The sequence below is a fragment of the Papilio machaon genome, chromosome 5 (assembly GCF_912999745.1).
Source record: "Papilio machaon chromosome 5, ilPapMach1.1, whole genome shotgun sequence".
Classification (NCBI taxonomy): Eukaryota; Metazoa; Arthropoda; class Insecta; order Lepidoptera; family Papilionidae; genus Papilio; species Papilio machaon.
In genome coordinates, this window is record NC_059990.1 from 5,243,337 (window position 1) to 5,266,326 (window position 22,990).

Here is a 22,990-nt window from a genome sequence, read left to right on the forward strand (position 1 = left end):
CGTAGAGTCGAGCTACATCAGTCGGGATTCAGTAGCCGGAGGCTGTCGTAGCACTATCTGTCTAAGCTACTACGAAACGTGACGGTTACATATACGATTGCTTGAACAATTTTAAAGTGAGTTAGTGTCAAGCAGAAAAGTGAACTTTGTTTTATAACTGGAAAAAATATATTGATTACTACCCGAATGGAGCTTTGTTTATTGGAAAATTTATACCCGAGGGATTCAAAGTTTCGGTACGTTATTTGAAGCTCGCTAACTTTGAGCGTAAGCGTTCATTTGTTATATCTCGCTTTATTTTTTTATTTTATACTGTTCTTTGCAACATGTGTATTTGAGATACTGTATCTTTATAGATCGATTTAATTTTTAATTAAGACGCTCATACTTAACATTGTTTTACTATTATTGGAGTAAAGATGTAAGGTTAGTTAAGTAGAAAAACTAAACGTAAAAAACTTTTAAGCCCTTTGATAATTATTACCCTTTAAATTATATCACTGGCAACTTTATTTATTTTGTACTTTTTCTTAGTTTTTATGTAAAGTTCTTAACATCCTATGCTTAAAAACAGTCATTACAGTTGATATTCTTAAGGTCTATTTTCGCTTATACGTAAATCTATGACAGTATATGAGAAGTTGTTATACAAAGTTTCAAGTAACGAAGGTTTCATTTATTAACTGAGTTAATAGAATAACAGTGAGCCTACATCGTATCGTTGTCGACAAAATCTGTATTAATATTATGCACCGAGCGTAAAGCACATTTTGACATTTTGACGATACGATAGCGATTGTTACAAAAATTCGTGCTAGGTCCACTGTTAGCATTATATTTTATTCAATCGAAAACTATTGTCACCAATGGAAATAGCTACTCGCTTTGTTTAGTTGTAAAAAGGCCATTCCTGAGCGGACGTTCGATAAATATTTAAGTGAATGTAAACGAATATGGAATGGATAAAAAAAAGCTATTGTATAGATTTCATTTATTTGGAACACACGACTTACAGTTGTTTAATTTTTAATTAATTGTCATATTTTTAAGTCGATTTTTGTACTACAAATGTATAGCCGGCTACAGATATTCAGCTTTAACTAAACAGTCAGACTATCGTCACACTATGTATCTATATGTAGGCAAACTTTTAACTATGATTTTTTTTAATATTACAAGGTGGCAAACGAGCAAGCGGCCACATGAATTCGCCGAAATGGCGAAGCGAAGGAGGAGATGCACAAAAAGAGAATATTTTAGCTTCCTATTCATCTCCTCCTCCATCAAATCCACCTCCCCTTCCCCTTTTATACAGTTCCTTGTTTTTTTTTTACTCATATGCGTTTTAACTGATATAGTCCGACCGTTTAGTTAAAACCATACATGTGTGAAGAAAAGCTTAAAATAGCTTATGGTGAATATTTGAATACCTTATTGCTCGATAGTTTAGGGAAAATGCTATAAGGTTTAAGTCTTGAGCCTGGTGGCCTGTACTTAACGGATACTTAATTCTTTTTGAACCTTTTCTTAATACTTTTCAAGCGGAAAATTTTTTTTGTCTTTCGAATTACTGCTACGTTGCTTACGTTATTTTAATTGTAAATACTTATAAAAAGTAGGAGTTCTTATAAATATTACTTTTGTAAATATTTAAAGCAAATCTTCGTCACTACTTATAGCCCAGTCTATTTAAACTTGAGCAAGAACAAGATTAAATCTCGATAAACCTGATCTTCAAAGAAAATAAGACGACCAAATGTAATTAGTTAAATGGCATTTCGGGTCTAAAACGTTCATAATACAGATTCAGATTACATTATAAACTTTCCTTCCAAGAAAACTTAATGATTGCGGCGAAATATTACATTACACGAATATCTATTACGTGATCACTTTTGATAAGAATTTCAGAGACCTTGTCCCTGTTTATCTAAGGAATCAAGTGTCTAATATCAGACATTATAGAAATGTTTGTATTTTAGTAATCCATATTCATTCATTAACTTATTATCCATGTAATGCATTTTATAAAAAAATAACAAAATATATTATATAAAAAATATAATAAGGCTGCGGAATCCCATGACTCAAGCAACCAGTGTTGATGGCTACAGAGACAGAAACCTCCTCATTATGCGCGCGGTTTACAATTATTATTGATGATTAAAAGTGTAAATCTCCGTGATACTGTTTTAATTTAACTTATGCTGGTAATTAAATGAAATTAATGAATTTAAATAGAAGTAAATCATAAACGTATAGATTGAGTAAACATTTGAGCTTGAAATTGATAAGTTCTAAATTAGGTGAAAATTCTATGAAAGAGGCACGGTTCAGCCATACTAAGTTACTATTAATAACAAGAATAAAAGGAAAAATAAAGGGCTATAAATCGACGGGTCTTATGTATAAGGGCCAAAGTAAGAAATTGATGATTTTTACTTTTTTGTGTTAAAAGCTACCTCTTAGTTTTAGTTAACAATATGCACTAAACAAAATACACATTGTAGGTGTAAACATTACTTTTTTGGTGAAGTTAAAGGGCGAGTGCGGTTTTTTTTTCTATATGATTGAAACTTTGGTAGCTGGCCCTTAAATTTGCGAATTGGCACATTAGCCCTTATAAGTAGGAGCCATCGAAATGTGTATTAACACTCGCTATTTAAGTAAACACATCAAAGGGCAAATTCTCTATGAACGAGCAGCTTTAATAATGTATAGCACCGTTGCCCTCGAGGCCTCTGCAGCTATTTGGTAGTAACTCACAGATGATTCCGCGTGGCAAGCGGCCGACTTTCTTTATCACAACAAAAGACGCCTTTAAATTCGTCGTAAAACAATGCACAATGAATCGATTTAAATAAAAAACGATTTTGAATACTACACATTTAAAGCGTAAATACTAAGAAAAAATACAACATAATTGCGTTGGTAGCTTTGTATCTTGAAAAAGAAATTAGACGGTCTTTAAAGGAAACCTTAGTACTAGAGTCCGTAGTATAGTAGCTATAAACACACGCGCATTCTTAGCTTTGTTCATTCTGTGAAATTTTTGACTCGATGTGGGCGTTCATTTCAGTTCACTTGCATTAGAAATTTCCCTCTCGTGTTTTTCTTTAACCGTGAAATTTTACTGACGGAACACTTATATTATAACGTTTTGTTACATCTATTTTTTTTTAAAGAAATGAAAGCATATATATATATATAAATATTACATATAATGTCTATTATGCTATCTTACTACGAATAATATTATAAATGCGAATGTTTGGATGGATGGATGGATGTATATTTGTTTGAAGGTATCTCTGGAACGGCTCAACGGATCTTTATAAAATTTGGCATAGATGTAGAACATAGTCTGGAAGAACACATAGGCTACTAATAAAGTTTTTTTTTAATTCTGCGCGAATGGATTCACGGGCGACAGCTAGTAAATTCTTATAAAGAGATATTCTATCCTACAAATCCTCACTTGTTCATAAATTTGCACCCATTGTGTACGTGATGAAAATAATTCAAGGCTCTCTCTTATTCGAAAAAGTATAAATTTATTTAGCATACTTTATGGAAATGGAATTTAAATGAAGATAACACATAATTACGGAGTACATAATATGGCTACGAGGTTAACTAAATTTTATTATTATCTAGAAAATACTAAAGTTAATCGATGTCACTTAATAGTATGTGGTCTTTTTTTACCTCGTGATATTTGGAAAGCCTTAAAAAGATTTTGGTGGAAGTAAGTTGAAGTAACACTGGTTGAAAAACAACTGATTCGGTATGTTGTAATATAAAATATTTTAAAGCTAGCGCAAGAATTTTCTCCACCTTTTTCCTTCACTTAAAGCTCTTGAATGTTTTATACGGAACTTTACGCGCTTCAAACGAATCCTTCTGAGGATTTTTTTATTATTCTTCTCGGCTTTTGTTACATCCACAATTTGAAATTTATAATTTGTGCCTTCATATTATAGTTTTATCGATATAGGTTAAACAGGTTTTGTTAACGGTAAATCACTACGATCACAATTTCCGTAGAGTAAGAAATGTATTCATTTAAAGGATTTATATGACGTACTCAGATATATCTCAGAAGTAATTCAAAGATATGTGTGAAGTCAACTAACCCACACTGCGCCAGCGTGGTTGACTATGGCCTAGTCACCCAGAGTTAGGGTAGGCTTCGAGCCCTCGGTGGGGACATGTAGTTGAGCTACACTAGGTAATGGACGATCCCTAAGGATAATTTTTTTACAAGATACGAAACACTGTCACTGCTTAAGCAACCATTAAATGACCCGGACACAGAGAACGCCATTAAGTCTTAAAACAATTTTATTGAGATAAGTATAGCAAAAAATAAAAAAGACGTCCGTGTCGGTTTCTGACAGTGACTTAAGCGACGTCCGCCCTTTCGCTGCCTCCTTGCAATTGTCGCTACTTAGTCTCTATTTAAAATTATTCACATTTATATTCAAACACGGTAAAAATCTCTTTTATCAAATTAACGTGAGTAAAATATATTTTACCGTAACATTAATCATTTCCTTCCATTCTTCTCGTTAAGAAAAATGTATTCTATCGCAAATTGAAGCGAAGGCGAACAATAGCACAATAATTATTATTTGCGAAAATACCCACAGAATAAATACATTTTGCTCTTGGCTACTCCTTACAATTTGATTCACATCAACAGCACAGTAAGTAACAGTTGTTGCCGAGAACGTTGTATTTTTTTTTTCGCTTCTAATATTTATTGTGTAATTTTCATGTTAGTATTTCTAATTGTGAGCTGATGTATTGAGCTTTTTACTTTACAGTAAAATTTTCATGTTAATTAATTATTTTGTGATAAAATTAATTAATTAATATCGTTGAGAGTTTCGAAATATTATTGAAGTTCGAATACATTATGGTGTCATTCGGGGCTTTTGTAGCATTATTGACTGCAAAAAAATTATGTCAAGAACCTCAACTAAATTGATTGGGGCAACAATTGCGAATGGTTTAATGGAATGGAATACTTTATGCGCTATGTGCATAATTATTTTAAATTGATATGAATTTAATTTAATTTGCCTCTTAGTTTTTTTAATAAGTTTACTAGCTTTAAGACTTCGTTCCCGCCGAATTAAAGAAAAGACTGAGTATAGGTATCTATATCCTATTCCAGACAGTAATTTATCTCAGTGCCACATTTTATACAGATCCGTTTAGCCCTTTTGGAAAAACAAACTGCAACACTTAGATTCGTTTAAGGCTTACTTAAACTAAGGCATCGTGTAGTTACTGATACTTTTACACTTAGATTTAGTCATTCTTAAATGACTCAGTAGCTCTTAACTTAATTTATGTATGCTTAACTTTAGATCGAAGTTGGAACAGAAAATAGAGTGTTACCTGCCTTAATTCTGACATACCAATTTCAGCGGTTCCATCAATCATGCCTCTCGTCTGTGCCCTCACGTTTGGAGTGTTTAATGTACATCGCGTACGTTAGCACGTCTTAAAATAACAGTAATCCAACCGCGAAATTGAAAACTTCTTTGTGTTCACGTTGGATTCCGAAGCTGAATGTAAATATTGGTACTACCGCTCGGCATTTTGAAGAAGTAATTTAATTTAATTTACCAAAAGAAATTATAAGAGTAATGTTTATTTATGGATTTTATAAATTTATGGATTTAGATTTCTTTATGGATTTTTCTGTATTATATATCACAGGTTAAAATATACGCGATTTAACTGCGATGGGCTTCAACTCCTATCACATTATGAAATAAATAAACTCGCCAAAATGCTTAAAGCTTTTTTTATCCATAAGTATCCATAGTCGAATTAAATTCGTGCCAAATTTATACGTGCATAAAATGTAAGTACATCGTCGTATTTATGATAAAAGTTTCTATAAATGTCTCAGCTTATCTATCGACTCCAACCCAGGATTAAACCGCCGCAGTGTTCACGCACACGTGGTCACTGTTTACTGGCGGACTAAACTAGATGAAAACCCCAAAACCCAACTTTATCCTTGTGACACTCAGGGGAAGAAATCTAAATGATTAATCTCATCTGTCTATATCGGATCAGACGTTTAGGTTATAAGTGTTCACAATAAAAATTGAAAAACTTACCTTAACCTTTTGCACAGTCGGGAAAAAGACATTGAAGTCGTTTATTTTTTTTAACAGAATTGCAATATAACGTGTTGGACTGGGAATAAATGATCGATACGTTTGTTTTGCAGCGTAAATTGTAATCCAATACGGAACATACTTCTTCGTCTGTGCTATCTTTCTATCTACGGATTCTTTGGTTTATTAAATAAATATTTCACAATTTGCCGTATTTTAAAAATTCATGTTTGTGTAATAACTTAAGTACGAGTATAAGGAAATGTCTCTTGAAATAGAAAGAAAGTAAGTATACGACATTAAGACGAATATTGTTTTTTTGACACTACAGTTATTTTTATATCAAAAATTCTGTTATTTCACAATTTAGGTTATAGTAATTTAGTTGTAGTTTAGTCGTCTATCTTGGCCGATTTATTTTCAATTTTTTTTATATGATCTACCACACACAAAAAAATTACATTGCATAAATGAATGAGTTCATTTTACGCCTTCTCTATTCATGCTATATACATGCAAGTACTGTAATAATTCTATAAATAACTTAGAAGTACTGACAGAAATAGCAAGGCGCTTCTCACTTTAAGTCGATGGCAATTCATCTATAAATAGTTTCCTAGGAGAACGAACTAGCCACCCGGAGTCTGTGAACTCAGATAAAGCTTTAAAACTACTTAATGGATTTTGATGTGGTTTTTACCATTATTCAAATCACCCGTTGAGTGAAAAGTTGTAAACTTACTTTAAGGTTTGCAACAATTTCTACTTTAAATTGTATCGAATGATAATAGAATATTAAAGTTAAACAGACACGTTTTTCGATTAAGTCAAGTAACAATATTACAGCAAGTACCTTGATTGTTTTAACTGCAATGAAAATTTTATTACTTAATATACATCAGTGTTAGGTTAGGTTAGTACGTACATATTGTTTAAGAAAAAAAATCAACGTCTATTTTAAGTTAACTGATGTACCGTGAAAGTAGAGTGAACTTAAATTTTAATCTTAAAATTTGTAATTAAACCATTGGAAACCTATATGTTTACAACGTAATAATATGATACATAATAGTGATAGACGCCAGCAACAACATCTGTTGCACGAATGGGTTGGCTTGTCCGGTGTAATACCACGAATACACAGATGACATGCGTGTAGTGGAAGCGATTTTGCGTTTAGTCTGATGAGTGTGCGTGCCTTAGGCCTCATTTTAGTGCCTTTTCCCTTTTCTTATAAGGAATGAATGCTAAGGGGAAGTGGATTTAACGGAGGAGGGGACACATAGGAAGAGGGGATGTACCCATTTTCTGTGCTTCTTCTCATGCATCGTTTAAATGTAGGCAACACTTTTGCAATTGCGGATGTCTATGGGCAGCGGTCGCTTCGTTATTACGGCGTATTCAGCCGTTATTTTGCTCGTTTACCACCATATGACATTAAAATATATGATATATTTACTGATAATATATGATATATATTTACTGATATATGTATGTATTAGTGGTTGACAATAATGATTGTAATTCTAGGTGAAAAACAAATATAATATACCAAAATATGGATTGCATTGTGTTTTGTTTGAGATTGAAAATATTAAATCATTTATTAGATGGTTTGGCATGATATAGTCACTTTTAAAAACGTATTTTTCTTTGTGAACGTTGCTTTGATACATATTTTTTAATATAGAGTCTATCTAGAATCATAAACAAGAGCAACAAAATCGAAAACTCTCAATAAAGAAAGTTGCTCGTAAACAAAATAAAAATGTACAAAGTCAGAAGCGTATTTCAGTAACATAATACGTTACGGTTTTAATATATCAATCAAAGACTTTGCAATGAAGTCAGATGAATAACTTGTTTTGAAAGACACGAGACGTCAAAGTTAATGTCGGCGCTGTAAGGCATCTTGTTTTCGTTTCGCAAACGAGATTATTGGTTGCCTTTGTGATATTTAAAAATGAAAAACACAAAATTCGAGTTGTCATATATTTTTATTTAATATGTAAAATTTTTGCCACGTCGCATTGTTTTATATTCATGCATTTCGTTCGTATCGCATTGAATGACGTAAAGTTTTATCGTTTCACATATTCGCGGAACGCCACTAGCTATCATTTGTCAGGTATTGTATTCCTGTGGGAGAAAACATTTATTTTGCTGCGCTTGCAACAATTTGCATGTGGACGTCTCACATTAATCGTGCGATTAGTATTCAAACAATGTTTTGTATGACCTAATTAAGAGTAGATCAAATTAACAAGAACATTGACTCATAAAATACAAACAGATAAATTGTTATTTACAATAAATACACTCATCTTATCTGATCTGTCATCTCATTGAGGGATTCATCAATGCATCATAATTTCACTTTTAAGAATAGGAAATCTTGAGATATAAGGAAATGTTCAATGGATGTAATGTCCGCCCAGACGACGCCGGTTATTATTGTACCTTAATCCGAAGTCATCGCATTGAGACATCAAATAGGCTTTTAACTTCACATTTCTTTTTTCATTTGCTGAATACCGTAATAAGCTTTTGAATTCCGCTCATTAGCCGAGGCAGAAGAAAAACACAGCTTCATAAATGTGAAAATCCAACGGCTAACCTTTATAGCGTCGGCATAATTTAACCGGGATATTACTTTGTATAAAATCGTACGGCGCGTTTTATTACGGAAACGAAGTGAGTGGAAAAATGCTATTTTATTTATACCAGCTAGCGTATCACGAATTATATTAACATACAAATATATTTTAGAAAAGTGAAGTTTTGAACGATGTGTTTTTTGAATGTTAAAATAGGTTTTTACCTTTACCAAAATCCGCGACCGTTGCATTTAGTTTGCGCGGAACCTGATAATGAGGTTGGGCCTCGCATTGACCCGGCTGAGGGGCCCGAGGTTGCGAGCGGTCACTCGTGTATGATATATGTGAATTTTTATAGGCTCTTTACTATGCATTAAATACTTCATGTTGACATTGATATAATCATGATGGCACATTTATTTTATAACTGTAAAAGATTTACGAAAACAGATGACGTTAATACTTTTTGACTGTAATAAAATATATGAAAACTCTATTCAATTGAAATAAGAGGTCAGATTAAATTGAAGTCAGTTTTGTAATGTTTAATAGACATTATGGTAAATTAGTTGTAATAGTGTTATATTCAGAGTATTTGTGTAGACCCGACCGTGAAGACATTGTAGGTTCCAGGCGTATATTTTTCTAAATGTTCTATGTCACATGTACTACTAAAACAAAGTTCGATTTAATTTTTCCTTATCAGTGGACCGAGCACATATATTTGATAACCGCCGTCGTATCGTTATTGAAAAAAAAAAAATTGTATTAAAATTAGTGTATTTGGCGTAAAGTACATTCAAAATCTCATTCTGATTATGATATAGTTGACGATAACAATACGAAGGCTATTATCACAAAGATTTGTGCTCGGCCCACTGATCTACTCGTATTTCCTTTATCGAATATAAAAGGTGGCACCTCACTTATCGTAAAATACGCTCCTCCGTCGTTGTTTGGGATGCCCTAGTGTTTTCACAGACTCAAAGTTAAATTGATTAAATTAAGTTAAAAACAAAGAAAGAATTTATTTGTCTAATCCTATAACGTTTAACGAGATATATACCGGTTGAGATATCAATACGTCACCTACTAAAAGACGAACGAAAAATACGTTAGATGGTAACTTCAAATATACTTTCTTTTTGTAACTGTGCAAATATTATGTCTCTTTCAAATACGTTAATGGTATTTACCTTCTCTATACTTAAAAGCGTCCTTCGCGTATCGTGTGTATCCAGTCCGTAGGTTAATGATTTTATTTTTTGCGGGGACTTTAATTAAAATATAAATGTACGAGAACAGGAAGGTAATGATGTTTAATAAGCTTTTGGACGACAATGGGGACACTAAGGGCGACAAAGGTGGTGGCAAGGGACATCCGAGAAGAGAATTTTATGAATATTGTTACCTGTTTCCATAACATTACGGTTTCATAACATTACGAATAAGCATTTTATAATGCGCCTTATTAAGAGTCAGAACTCCTCAATAATAATTTTGTTAACAGTTTGTTTGGGCAGATGTTTCTAATTAACAGATTAATCATATACTAATATTATAAGGAGGGATGGATGGATGTTTCTTGTTACTATATATCTCCATATCGGATAATCGGATCTCGATGAAATTCGGCACGGATATATAGTCTGGAATATCACATAAGCTACTTAGTTTGTAAGTCAAAGTTTATTTTTTTATTTCCGCGCGGAACAAGTCGTGGGCAAAAGCTAGTAAAACATAATTAAATTTCAAAAAGCGGTAAAGGAATTTATTGAAACCGCGTTTTTTTGGGTCCATAAATTTATTACCGTGGGTTTCTGAGATCAATAATTGAAAACGATCGTTTTTATATTGCGTTAACGTAAGTAATTATTCTTCTAAGATTATCAGCTTTACATGTATACGGCTTTAACTATGGCGGATGTATTGTCGTGAGGATTGTTACTGACTTATTGGCTAAGTCAGTAACTATAATTCTACGTTAGTATATACCATTCTAGTAAGAACTTATTGGTTCATGTTAATACTATAAAAATTACTTATGTCCACGTTTTCTCATAAACCTAAAGTTGAAAATGATTTAATACGTTAGTATTTTTTAACCAAAAAATAGCAATTAATTTCGATGTGGGAAGAAAAAATTAAACTTTTTTTTCTGTTAAAAACGTCCGCAACAACTTTTTCCCAAGAGCACTTTCATTCTTTAGCCATTAATCATTTGTCAGTTCATTGCTTGTTTGTATTTCTTAGCTTTAAGTTGGATGTTTACGTATAATCTATAACAAAGTGGAAACATTTGCAAAATAGAAAAATATAGAATAAAACTATTTTTTTTTTATTTTTCTTTTTCATACAAAAGATTTAACAAAGAATTTTATCTCGCCAAGCTGTAATGCTTGTTTTCATTTAATAATTTTAACATGTTACCATAGCAGAAAATAGTATAGAAATCTGCCTTGCATAAGACTAATTATAATCAAAAATATTGTTATCACATTAATTATTAATATTAATTAGTTTTATTATTGTATTGTTAATGATTTCTATACGTCTGATGTACTCATATACCACATCTCTTCACTAACTTCAATTTAATCTTTAACCCTTCCCCCGAGGGCTGTTATAAGCCACCTATATAATGACCTTCCTAATTAAATATTCCGCCATTACTTGCCGGCGGTCGTACCCTCACAATATAGTCGCTTAATGTTCGCAACTTCAAACATACAAACGAACTTGTAACTGAATTTAAGCGGCTTTTATATTTTTGGACATTACAAGCCAAATTGTGAATATGGTATAAGGTAAAATTTGTAAAGCAAATCTCTTTCGAGTATTTTAAATTAGAAATGATTATTGAAATTTGAAAAGTTATTTGTGAACGGGTGTTTCGGTCAATCTGCCCAATGGGATTTTTTTCCCATTGGGCAGATTGGTCGGTAGGACAATCTGCTCAACGGAAAACACCCGTTGTGAACTACTATCGACCACAAAAGGGGTTAAAATATTTCAGTGGTTTATGGGATTATAATAAAAGTAAACTAAGCTAAAATAATATTTCCAATATCTATAATAATAAAAAGGATAATCGATTACAATGAAAAAGCAGTAAAATTAGATTTTCTGATAAACGTCTAAAACGATAAAACAGCTTTGGATGGAATAATAAGTTTTATGTGTTCTGAGAACTATCTCGATTTAATCAGCAGCTCGGATTTGTTCGGAGTGAGTAACAAAAGCATTAAAATAATGTCTCTCATTTACCAGTGCCAACGAAAAAGAAATGTGAACTCGATTCAGCGTTCGAATTGCATTCTGAATTTATATTCAGCGAGAGGACATTTGTCAGTTGCTTGAGTGGAATAGAAATTCATTCTCGTAATAAAAATTTTACTTACCTGCAATTCACGCCTCCGCAGACACATATTTTTGAAAGTTTCGAATTCCAAGGAAAGTTTACAAACCTTTGTTGGAGTAGAATGCTCTAGGATTTTGTGATATCCCAGCAGAATTTATGCATATTTTAAAATGTAAAATGAAATGTCATCGTTCTTTAGTTGATTAAGTTTAACATGGCTCGAACTAGCGCGACTCAAGTATGGGACGTCCGGCCTTTCAACTTATGTACGTGCAGGGGTTTTATTTTGCGCCCGGAGCTTTGTTGCAAGAATACTGAGCTTGAAAGCGGGAATCGCGCTGAATGTTAAACGGCCGATGAATGGATTGTACGATATCCATTCGTAATTTATGCCATAAAGATATCTATCTAAATGTTCTTTCAGCCGCCCTCGGTATTTCTTTTCTATTGTTACAATAGAATTGATAACAATAGATTGTCACATATGAAAATCAAAATAGGTATACCACCCTGTGACCTAGAAAGGAATTACGATTTCTTTCAGTTTAATTTGTTTACCTTGACATAATTTATAAAATTAGATGGAAAAAGTCAATAGCTATATGCTCATGTTATATTTAGCGGAGCTCGCATGGCGGAGCATCGAAATGTATATAAGGAATTAATAATAAGCATGCGTACAAACAGTGATAAGAGAGCCTTTCCGTGCCCATTTAATACTTAATGCTATGTGAGAGAAAAATGTATTCTGGCAACATTGCTGAGGGAAAAGGGTGAATTCAAAGTATTTTCAGATAACTAAGTTAAAATAGTGTAAAAAGTAAATTTTTATTTGGATGAAACATTTCATTTTGAACAATTTAAGTTAATACAATTAACCTTACTAAAATAATGTAAATCGCCCTTTTAATAAAATTACATTAAACAGACTAACTTTAATACATTAATGGCTTAATGTTTTTGTAATACGAGGGTAGTAAAAATAATATTATTTTATTCTTTACCATAATTAACAAAATAAATCAATATATTCTCGGAACGTGAAATATAAATGTACATTTGCCAATAAATATAATTATATTATGAGTTGGAAATACGGACCTTTTCCAATTTCTCAACAAGATCCACGAAAAAGGTCTAATGAAATTAAAATGTTTTAAAAGGTTTTTGCAACTGAATAATAATGGGAGCGCGGTTGTCATTCGGAGCAGTGTTGTAGACAGTTCACTTGGCCCCAGGGAGGATTTCTGAATTAAAACACCCCGACGGTATAAAGCTTAAGGGTTGCGAGTTTTATTTTGTTTTTGTGTAATTTCTTTTCTGTCAGTCACGTAACCACTGTAGTGTAAATAATAATTATTTCAAATTGAACACAATATTTTTCATATAATTAATTTAGACAGTATTTTTGAAAATGAGTTCTTACCTTTATGCCATAAGTCAGGAGTTCATTTAACGTAGTTAAAATATATACATGTTTTGTGGATTTAAGTAAGCTCAGGAAGTCAAATTGGTAATTGGAGATGAAAATAATTTGGTGATTTTGAAGCTATCCTCCGACGTAATTTATAGATTCGTTCTTTATTTAAGCGAAGGTATAATGAAAGGGTAAATGTTTTCCTTTTTTTGCTGTGTTTTCTTTGATTAAATGCCAACGAATAAAAGTTGTTTTAAAATACGACCGAATTTACAAAGAAGGAAAGGGTAACGGTAAATATTCCTTATATCTTATTTATTTATGTACATGCAAGTAAATTAATTTAAATAAGATAAAAAAAAATCTTCTTTATTTAGATTATGAATTACATTAGAATCTTCCTTGTCTTTCAGATTTTTATAATTTCGATCAACGTCAACATATATTATAACTATAACATATGCTGTAAACATTTTTCGTTTTAATAATAAAGATTCTTTAATGCATACTTAAATGATTACAATATCAGTATCGCCTTGGCTTCTTAACTAGGTTCACCTGTATTTAAGGAGCCAATGACTTCCCTTTCTATTGCACCATACAAAATAGACAATGAGTATAACAAATGTAGCAAATATATAGGATTTATTTATAAATGCAGCGAACGTAAATCTTCCGCAATGTATTTATTTAGTTTTACTTGCTCTCCTAGTGTAACGTGCACAAAACACCTTTTTATATTATTTAAAACTAGCTTTTGCCCGCAACTGCCTCCGCGCGAAATTAATAAGTAGCTATGTATTCTTCCCGACTATGACATTTGTGCCAAATTTCATCAAGATCCGTTCATCGCTTGAGAGCCGACAAAGGCGAGTTTTGACACTGCGTAAAAAAAGCGCCCGTGTGAATACGGTCTAAATTTTCTTGATTTTATCTTTTTTCTTTTCTTTTTGATTCAAAAACATATCTTTGTCTCCTTGTAAGACAATGATAGGGATAACAGTATGTAGTTGTACATGTTTCGGTAGTGTTTAACTTCGGCAACTTTACCTTGAGTTTCTCAAGTTAAAGTTCAAGGGTAAACGTTTATTTATTGTTAGCAAGTGTTTGTATATTAAAAAAAAATTCCAAGGATCTGTTTGATATCTAAAGAATGGCCCGAAAGACCTACCAGATTGTAGTATTCACTTCACTTCGTATTAAACTTTTGTTTTTTTTGGTCTTAAATTTGCTACGATTTTTTGTTCAAATCAATTTTCCCGTAAAGGTATTAATTTTCCAGACTATCAAAGAGACAAAATTTCGATAAATTTAATTTTTGAAGCTTAAATATGAAGTTATCTTTATCGTTACACTTTTCGGTCGTTTTTCAAATTAATTATCTAACTTCGGCAAAGCGGAGGAAATCCAACATTTCATTGATTGGATGTCTCATCGGTTCGGCAGTGACTGATGATTATTCGGTTACAGGGAGTTTTGAATAATAGTTTTGAAGGCTGTTGTAAAGAGTATCTAATGAAGTATAAAACATTCATATAATTTTTTTTTCTATTAACTTTATAGTTGTAGATATATTTACCATTTCTGTATACGTAAAACTAGCATCGTGTAGTTTGTTTACATCTAAAATTAGAAAATATTTAAACATAAATCATCCTAATATGTGGGTGTGGGGAGATAAATGTATGAAAGGGAAATACACCCTTATTTACAAAACACATTAAAAGCTGTTAGTTGACACGTTGAACACCTGCTGTGTATAGGATTACATGTGTCAGGGAAAACCTTACCTTATCTTGCTTTATAATATATCAAAGAATATTTATTGCAAAATAAAATTAAAAATTAATTAGAAAATGTACTGTTTTATGAAAAAAGAATTATTAAACATTTCTGTAAGATGTCACACAATGTCAGATGTTAGTGTGCTTTGGACGTCAAAGAGTTCTTAGAGTAAATTGTTTTGTAATAAACCTTGAGACTCAGTTTTTGTGTGAATTTTTGGCACCAGAAACTTACTTAAAGATTACTACACATAAGTGTATAACGACATTTTTTATGTTATAAAATCCTCAGTATACCTAATAAATAGGAAGTTAACATATATGTACATAATTTGTACACGTTCAATATATTATTGGGGATAAAGTTTCACAAATAGCGAAGTATCGTAGAAAAAGACCAGTGTTCCGAATTAATATTACAAATGGCGAAACCATTGATCGAACTCCGCCAAGTTTCCTAATCTTTCTAAATTGGCTTCACTAGTTCATAAATATAATAGGAAACCTAATAAAGATCATTTTTACTTGTTAAATAAATTTATTTGCTTATGTGTTCAATCTAATTAGCTTTTTAGTTTTATACTTTTATAACGAAGACTAGTTTTGAAGAACGTTGGCATCTTTGATTTTTGCGCAAATAGCACTGTTTTCCAATTGAGCCATCGGTGAAGAATAAGTTGAAATGTCCAAATATTCTATCATAATATAGATATTCTATCATTGGATAGAGATAAATTTTCCAAGTCAGCGGCCAACCTTCAAGACTGAAGAGGCACTGGAAGAAGAAGAAGATAATAATATATGAAGTGAAAACTTCCTTTTTAAGGAAATTACGGGAACGGATGCGAAGAATGTCAATGTGAAGATAGTCAGGTAATGCATACAGTTATTTGTAATTAACTGTCCCCAGCGACTCCGAGCGGAACAAAAAAAAACTCGCCAATAAGTAAGTAGCTTATGTGTTCTTTCAGACTATTTTCATTATGATCCGTTCCGCCATCCGTCTATTGAGCCGTTCCGGAGATACCTTCAAACAAACATCCATCTATCCATTTATCTATCCATCCAAATTTATAATATTAGTAAAATGTAAAAATAGCATAATTTATGTAGTTAATGTTAGCATGTCGGGATCTCATTAGTAGAGCAACACGGGCCGTCGCTCGTATGACAGATTGTGTGTTGCCAGAAAACCAATTAAACTTGTCCACAACACTGGCCGGTACAAATTCGGTAAGATTAATTGGTGACTAAACATTTGTTGTAGAAACTCGACGCGTGGTCGTTGCTTGTTTCGCGCGATTGCCGCGAAAGTTTAACTACTATAATTGGGTCATCCTTGTTGCAACTAAACACACTTTAAGTTACGGAAAGAAACTTTAAAATTAAGCAACTTTATAGTATATTTATTAATCTGTTATTTTGTGATGTAACACAACAAAATCAGTTTAGATTTATACTAAAGTTGAAAGATTTATGATCCATATGAAGAAGAACGACTGAAAAAAACAATATTGTACTGATCACAATCATTAGAGAAATGTTGTGATCTTAATTGGACATTGTGCTTAGCCGTAATGATCAATAAGGGAACATGTTGACAATGTCACAACGAGATCAACAGCGGCAAATACATTTACTTTTTATCCGTTCTTAAGCTGCGTAATTGAAAAAGGTAGATCACAAGTATATAGAGAAGTTGTCATTGCAAGATTAATTTAGTTTCTTGTAACGTTTTAATATGTAGGTATAAATAATTTAATAAACACTGAAGTGTATTATTTAAGAGTCAATTTTATTGTGTAACAATAATTAGTAAAAACACCAATCGAAGCGTGTCTGTACTACGATAATTTATAGTGTGCAAATATTTTTTTTGCAAACTAAACATTAAGATCTCTGATCTTCTCCCTTCAATTTGGAAAGATCAGTTAGTGTCTTGTCCAAGTTTGCGTACTTTTTTGGATATAACAACTAAAAATTAGTTGCTCTATAACCCACATCACTTCTTAGCACATAATTTTAGTTATAGTGTTAATTTATGATACAAAAAGTTGAGCGAGGCAAACTGTTCGCCGGCTGCGACACTGCGAAGACCACAAACACTGCTGTCGCGAACCACGGTGCTTATTTATAACAAAACATATAAAACTGTTTTTATTACTCTTTGTTTTTTGTCTTATTCCGTTTTATTGCTGTTACGAGATTTCTTGCAAAACAAACCCGGCAAGTATTGTGATAATTTCAAAAATTACCAGTTATGTTATACCATAAAGTAATCAATAGTATCGGTTTAATATAATCAGTGTAACTTATAAGCAACTTGTAAAAGATTAAACTGTTGAAGATACTTTAAAGAATTAACAGAAAAATTATTTTATACACTGTGTAATGTTTAGTTAGGTTTTTTATTTCGTTAAGTAATTAATTAATATTATCTCAGTTTTTTAATTTGCCAATCCTATGCTGTTGGATTTTCTCACCTTACTATCATAACTCTCTCTGTGTGTCGGTCCCTGATTTCTGAGGATCGTGGTCAGCATGTGTAGGGCCGCATCTGGAGCGGATGATATGCCTCCACCGGCTCCTGTCCAGCGCGTCTCTCACGACGGTATTAAATTTTGTGGACGACAACTCCTTCATTTGGTCAGTCCATCTTGTTGGTGAGCGGCCGCGTGATCTTCTTCCTTGAGTGTTGCCAACGACAATAAGTTTTTCTAGACTTTCGTCTCCTCTGCGTATCATAACTAAAATTCACAATAAATATTATTTCATTATATAATTAATCTTCAAACCTAAATCTATTATCACACCCCTCATTATTTGTTCCAACAGTCTATATATATATCGAAAAAAAAATATTGTTTCACTTTAATAATTCTCATGAGTTGAGTTAACATCCGCTACATTTGAAGCACGTCACGCCACCTGGATGCAACTTGTTTCGCTAACGAGTTCAACTCGTGCATTATACACCATAAGTATAACTTCAACATTACACGCGTTTGTTTTTTGTTAAAATATTTAACTAGTTGTAATTTTATAGGTAAAATTCGGTAAGAATTTTATGTTATTGTAAGTAATTTGTAATCCTATGATATCACCTCATTAGTCAAAGTGTTACTTAAGCACTTTAGTCACTTTACTTTAGTTACTTTAGTACGCTGATTAATGAAATAGCCACTTGGGCAATCCCTTAATTCTTATTTATAATTTTAAATCTACACTAAGGGTCCTTAGGTATTAACGAGTCTAAGTTCGGCACTCCGGCAGTTAATAATTTATGTGGGGATTAATAGTGACATAAGAGAATTTGACATAAGTAATGTTTAAGATTGTATTATTAGACAGTAAATTATGTGATTCAGTTCTCTTAGGCGTATCGAATACAGCGAATATTAACTGCCAATAAATTACATCATAATGCCAGGCTATCATCACATACCAAGCAGATTAACACCTTCGTATATACATTGCATTAATTTTACAAATTAGGTATCCGGGAAATCATTAATAATACACTAATAACAAAGAGGAAAGATTTGTATTTTTTATTATTTGTGAAGAATAAACTAAAATTTTATTAAACCGATTACAAAAATTGTTTAACCATTAAAATGCTACAATACTCCTGAGTGACATAGATTACCTACATTTCAAATATAATGTTTAACAAATTCGTAACCTCTCGTACAAATCTAGGTCTGCTAGTCATGTTTTAAAAATTAACTGACAATTTTTTTCTTTGCAAGATTTCAACAGTAATAGACACCTATTCTGTTATTAGATACTGCTATAAAGAACCTTGTCCTTGTTCAAGTTGAGTTTAATGTAGAGATTAAGTTATTTAACGTGTGAATATTGTTGACAGGTTCGCGTGATCGCGGCGTGATGGAGACGCGTCGGTGAGGGCGACGGCGGGCGCTGCGCACCGCCTGCGCCCGCCCATGGCCACCCTCTCAATAACAAGGTGCTAACTTATTTAATTTTTCTTTTCCGCGAATTCAACAAATCTTCTTATTTTATAAACTACTTAGATGTAATTTTCATTTAAAACGGAAACTTGGCTTTGAGATGTTTATTTTTAATACATGTATTGTATAAAATTTTTAGTCTTACACTCTTACCGTTGTGATATTAAATAAATAAATAAAATAAAATAAAATAACTTTTATTTCGGACCAGTTACATCCATATAGTGTTAGTAGAAAATAAAATTAAACAACAGATCCTACGACTATGTTAGTAAAATAGAACAGTTCATATTTAAATTATTTTGTTACTAGGTTATTGTTCGAAATGCATCTACGAACAATTCCTAGTAACAGCGGAGAGTCAAATCTCCATGCTATGGTGCCCAGGATGGAGTTGGAGCTAGCTCTCAGTCTGCAGAGCACCGAAGCAGACTTTTTTCTTATGATGGCATGGCATCCATCAACTCCTGCCTTAGCAAGCATACCAGATGCACTGCAGAAACGAGGCAGCCCCATCAGCATCCTGAATCCATTATTGTATTGGACGCGTAAAGCGCTGACAGCCCGCTGCGTATAGTTGGTCCAAAGGCTGCACGTATAGAACACTTGACAGTAAGCTTTGAAAAGCGTTACTTTTACTTGCTTGCTACAACGAGCAAACCTTCGCGCCACCATATTACATCGGACTGCCAGCGCCCTACGCTCCCTCTCTATATCCACTTGATCCTTAAGGTCGGCAGTCACATAATGACCTAGATATTTATATTAACTATCCCCTTATTACAGGTGGAAAAGGTTGGAGGAGGCCTATACTCAGAAAGGGGTCCAAATATTGGAACAAAAAGGCTAAATAAATAAAATAAATAAATAAAATCCCCTTATTTCCCTGTAGTCTTGGATATATAAGTCTACAAAATAATTTTATTTTTCTAAATATTACCCCTAGTCTTATCTATTAGAGAATTAAGCGAAAGATGATACTGGTCTATTAATCAATTTAAGAGTAGTTATAGGAGCTATTGGTCCTGTTAGTCCCCGTGCCTGGGCGCCCCTTAAGTCCTGAACCCAGGCGCCCCGCACAACTTGTACTGCCGGGTTAAGACGTCGCTGAGAAGATATTAGTTTATCATATAAATGAAAGTGTAATGGTATGCAGGTTGTTGGTGCGGTCGTTGGTGGTGTTTGCGGCATGGAGCACGCTCGCAGCCGCAGTGGCCCGCGCCCAGCTGCTGACGTCAGCGCTGGTGCCCGCTTGCCCCGCGCAGTGCATCTGTCTCTCACAGTCTCAGGTAAAATATCATACAATAACCATTAACCGCAAGTTTAATGGTCGTCGTTTACAAGACGTCCCTTTGTAAGGGACTAAGTTCTGCGGGTAGACACCTCATCGTCATGAGGTTTACAACGCGCAATCAACGACTTATACTTTTTTTAATTGAAAAAAATTTGTTGGTATAAATGATACATCCAACAGATATTACTATAAGGAAACAGAAAATGATAACCAAGTGTTGCAGATTATAAAGTATATGCTTATTTTATTAAGTTTTCCTCACTAACATTAAGTATTTCTAATTACTCTATTTCATTTTCATAAGATGTAACATCCGTATTAATAATGTTATTTAGAGGTGCTGTTACAGCGTCTGCTACCTTGGCTCTTTGCCAAAGAAATACATGATAAGGAAGAAAATAGGAACGAAACCTCTGCAAAAGGTTAACACATAGTTTAGAAAATATCCAAAATACAGCTTTAAACTGATATTGCAATATCTTAAGTACCAAATATCAAAAGCATAGGTTTTATCATGTTTGAGAAAAAACACAGCATGGAGTTACCACCAAATGAGTTAATACTTTTGTGAAGATTTAGGCTTACAAATCATTGGATCTCATTAATAGAACGAAACTAGTCACCTATTAGTTAGTAGTATTTGTTTCACACAGACGAATTCGTCGGAAAAATTAATCCTTAGGTAATGGTCTTTTGCTTAAGGTTCTTAGGTGACTTTAATTTTGATGCTGTATCTGTTAGTTTAATAGCGAAGCTGAAATTAAAAGAATCTCATGGTCTTTCTTAGAGCTGATTACTTTTCCTGAAACTCTATTTGTACAAGGAATTCTCCAAGATGATTTTTGTTTTGCAGGTAGTATGTAACAGTGCGACGCTGCGCGGAGTGCCCGCCGCACTGAGTTCGAGCGTGATGCAGCTGTCTCTGTCGCGCGCCGACCTGCGCGTGCTGCGCTCGGACGCATTCGCGCACTTGCGCCAACTGCGCCGCCTGTCGCTCGACGCTTGTAACCTTACCAGGATCAAGCCCTTCGCCTTCCGCGGCCTGCCGCGACTCAACGAGCTCTTTATACAGCACACTCCACTTACAACTGTCGACGCGTTCGCCTTCGCTGCGCTGCAGAACATCACCTCGATAGTACTAAGTCACAACAAAATCGCACAAATCGAGGGCTACGCTTTCGCCGGAACCAATTTTATAAAACTAATATCTCTTCGAAATAACCCTATCAAACGAATCCTCGCACATGCTTTCTCGGGATTGAACGATGTTAATCAAATAGAATTACCCTCCGGCATAAGATCTATCGAGCCTCAAGCTTTCGCTGGTCTCGAGGGTGTTGGTGTGCTGGAGCTGGCGTACATGGATCTACCGGCACTCGTTCAAGATACTTTCTTCGGAATGACGCGCATAGGGCGCCTCGCTTTGAGGGAGTCCGATCTGGGAGTTATACGCGCCGGTGCTTTTGACGGTCTCCGCATCGTAGATACTCTCGAGATGTGCAACAATAAAATCGACGGTATTGAGGAGCTATCCTTGATACAGAACAATAGTGTCCATACGTTTAAGCTGACCGGCAATCATATGCTAGAGTCGCCGGAAGCGGTCGTGTTGGAAGTAGATATTGTTGTAATACGCGGGAATCATTTGCCTTGTGAGTGCGGCCGGGATCCCATGGCCAATCCTTTGGCTCTATCGCAAGAATTTGCTGACGAGAATTTTTGTATATCGCCTTTAAAAGTCCGCGGGAGGAGCCTGTCGAGTGCGGCGGGAGCGGCGTGCCGGGGCGAGGGCGGCGGCAGCGCGCGCGCGCGTGCTGCCGCGGGCGCAGGCCACGCGCCGCGCTCTTTGCACCCGCTGCTGCCGCGGCTCGCCCTCACCGTCGCCGCCATCGCTTTCTTATCCAACAGCTAACCGCCCCCGGTGTTCAATTATATACGTGTTATATGTGTGTGTAAATATTGTAATATAAGTGAATATAGAGATGCGAAATTTTACATTGAATGGGTCCGTTCATTCAGTATACGTTGGACCATGATTAAAACTTGCCTTTGGAAAACTTTGCGTTTCATTTGTGAGTGTATTCAAAAGTAAGAAGAAATCTTTCCTCTGGTAAACGTAGCGGGCTTTTATGGAAAAAAAGACTAAAAAAGTAGCAACGTAATGTTGCACAGTTTTCTAATGAGCGGTGATATTTTGCTTGTGGAAGGGTTCTTGCAGTACATATGATATGAGAAAGCAACAAAAGTTTTCTTATTTACCTATACCAATAGTTTGTTAGGGAGAACTTGGAAACACGACCTCATTAGTCGGAACAGGATTACTAATTGCATTAATTTCCTTGGGAGAGAAAGTTGAACTTGAACTTAAGGTTTGTGTTAGGTATTTATAATGTGCTCCGTTAGAGGTACAATATATTCTT

At 33.9% G+C, this 22,990-nt stretch overlaps 1 protein-coding gene across 1 annotated transcript; it reads left to right on the forward strand.

The window, feature by feature from the left end:
- Nucleotides 1-37: 37 nt before the first annotated feature.
- LOC106708599 (chondroadherin) lies at nt 38-22,482 on the forward strand. Its single transcript, XM_014500136.2, has 4 exons — nt 38-236; nt 19,174-19,272; nt 20,433-20,565; nt 21,424-22,482. Exons 2-4 carry the CDS (start codon nt 19,250-19,252, stop codon nt 22,480-22,482), a joined length of 1,215 nt encoding a protein of 404 aa, XP_014355622.2. The 5' UTR covers nt 38-236; nt 19,174-19,249.
- The last annotated feature ends 508 nt before the right edge of the window (nt 22,483-22,990 follow it).

What these genes read in the sequence shown, in the direction of transcription:
- LOC106708599 (XM_014500136.2), top strand. Translation starts at nt 19,250, where the DNA reads ATGGCCACCCTCTCAATAACAAG. An exon ending in GCCACCCTCTCAATAACAAG is followed by an intron (nt 19,273 to 20,432) that starts GTGCTAACTTAT and finishes AATGGTATGCAG; the next exon opens with GTTGTTGGTGCGGTCGTTGG. An exon ending in TCTGTCTCTCACAGTCTCAG is followed by an intron (nt 20,566 to 21,423) that starts GTAAAATATCAT and finishes TTTGTTTTGCAG; the next exon opens with GTAGTATGTAACAGTGCGAC.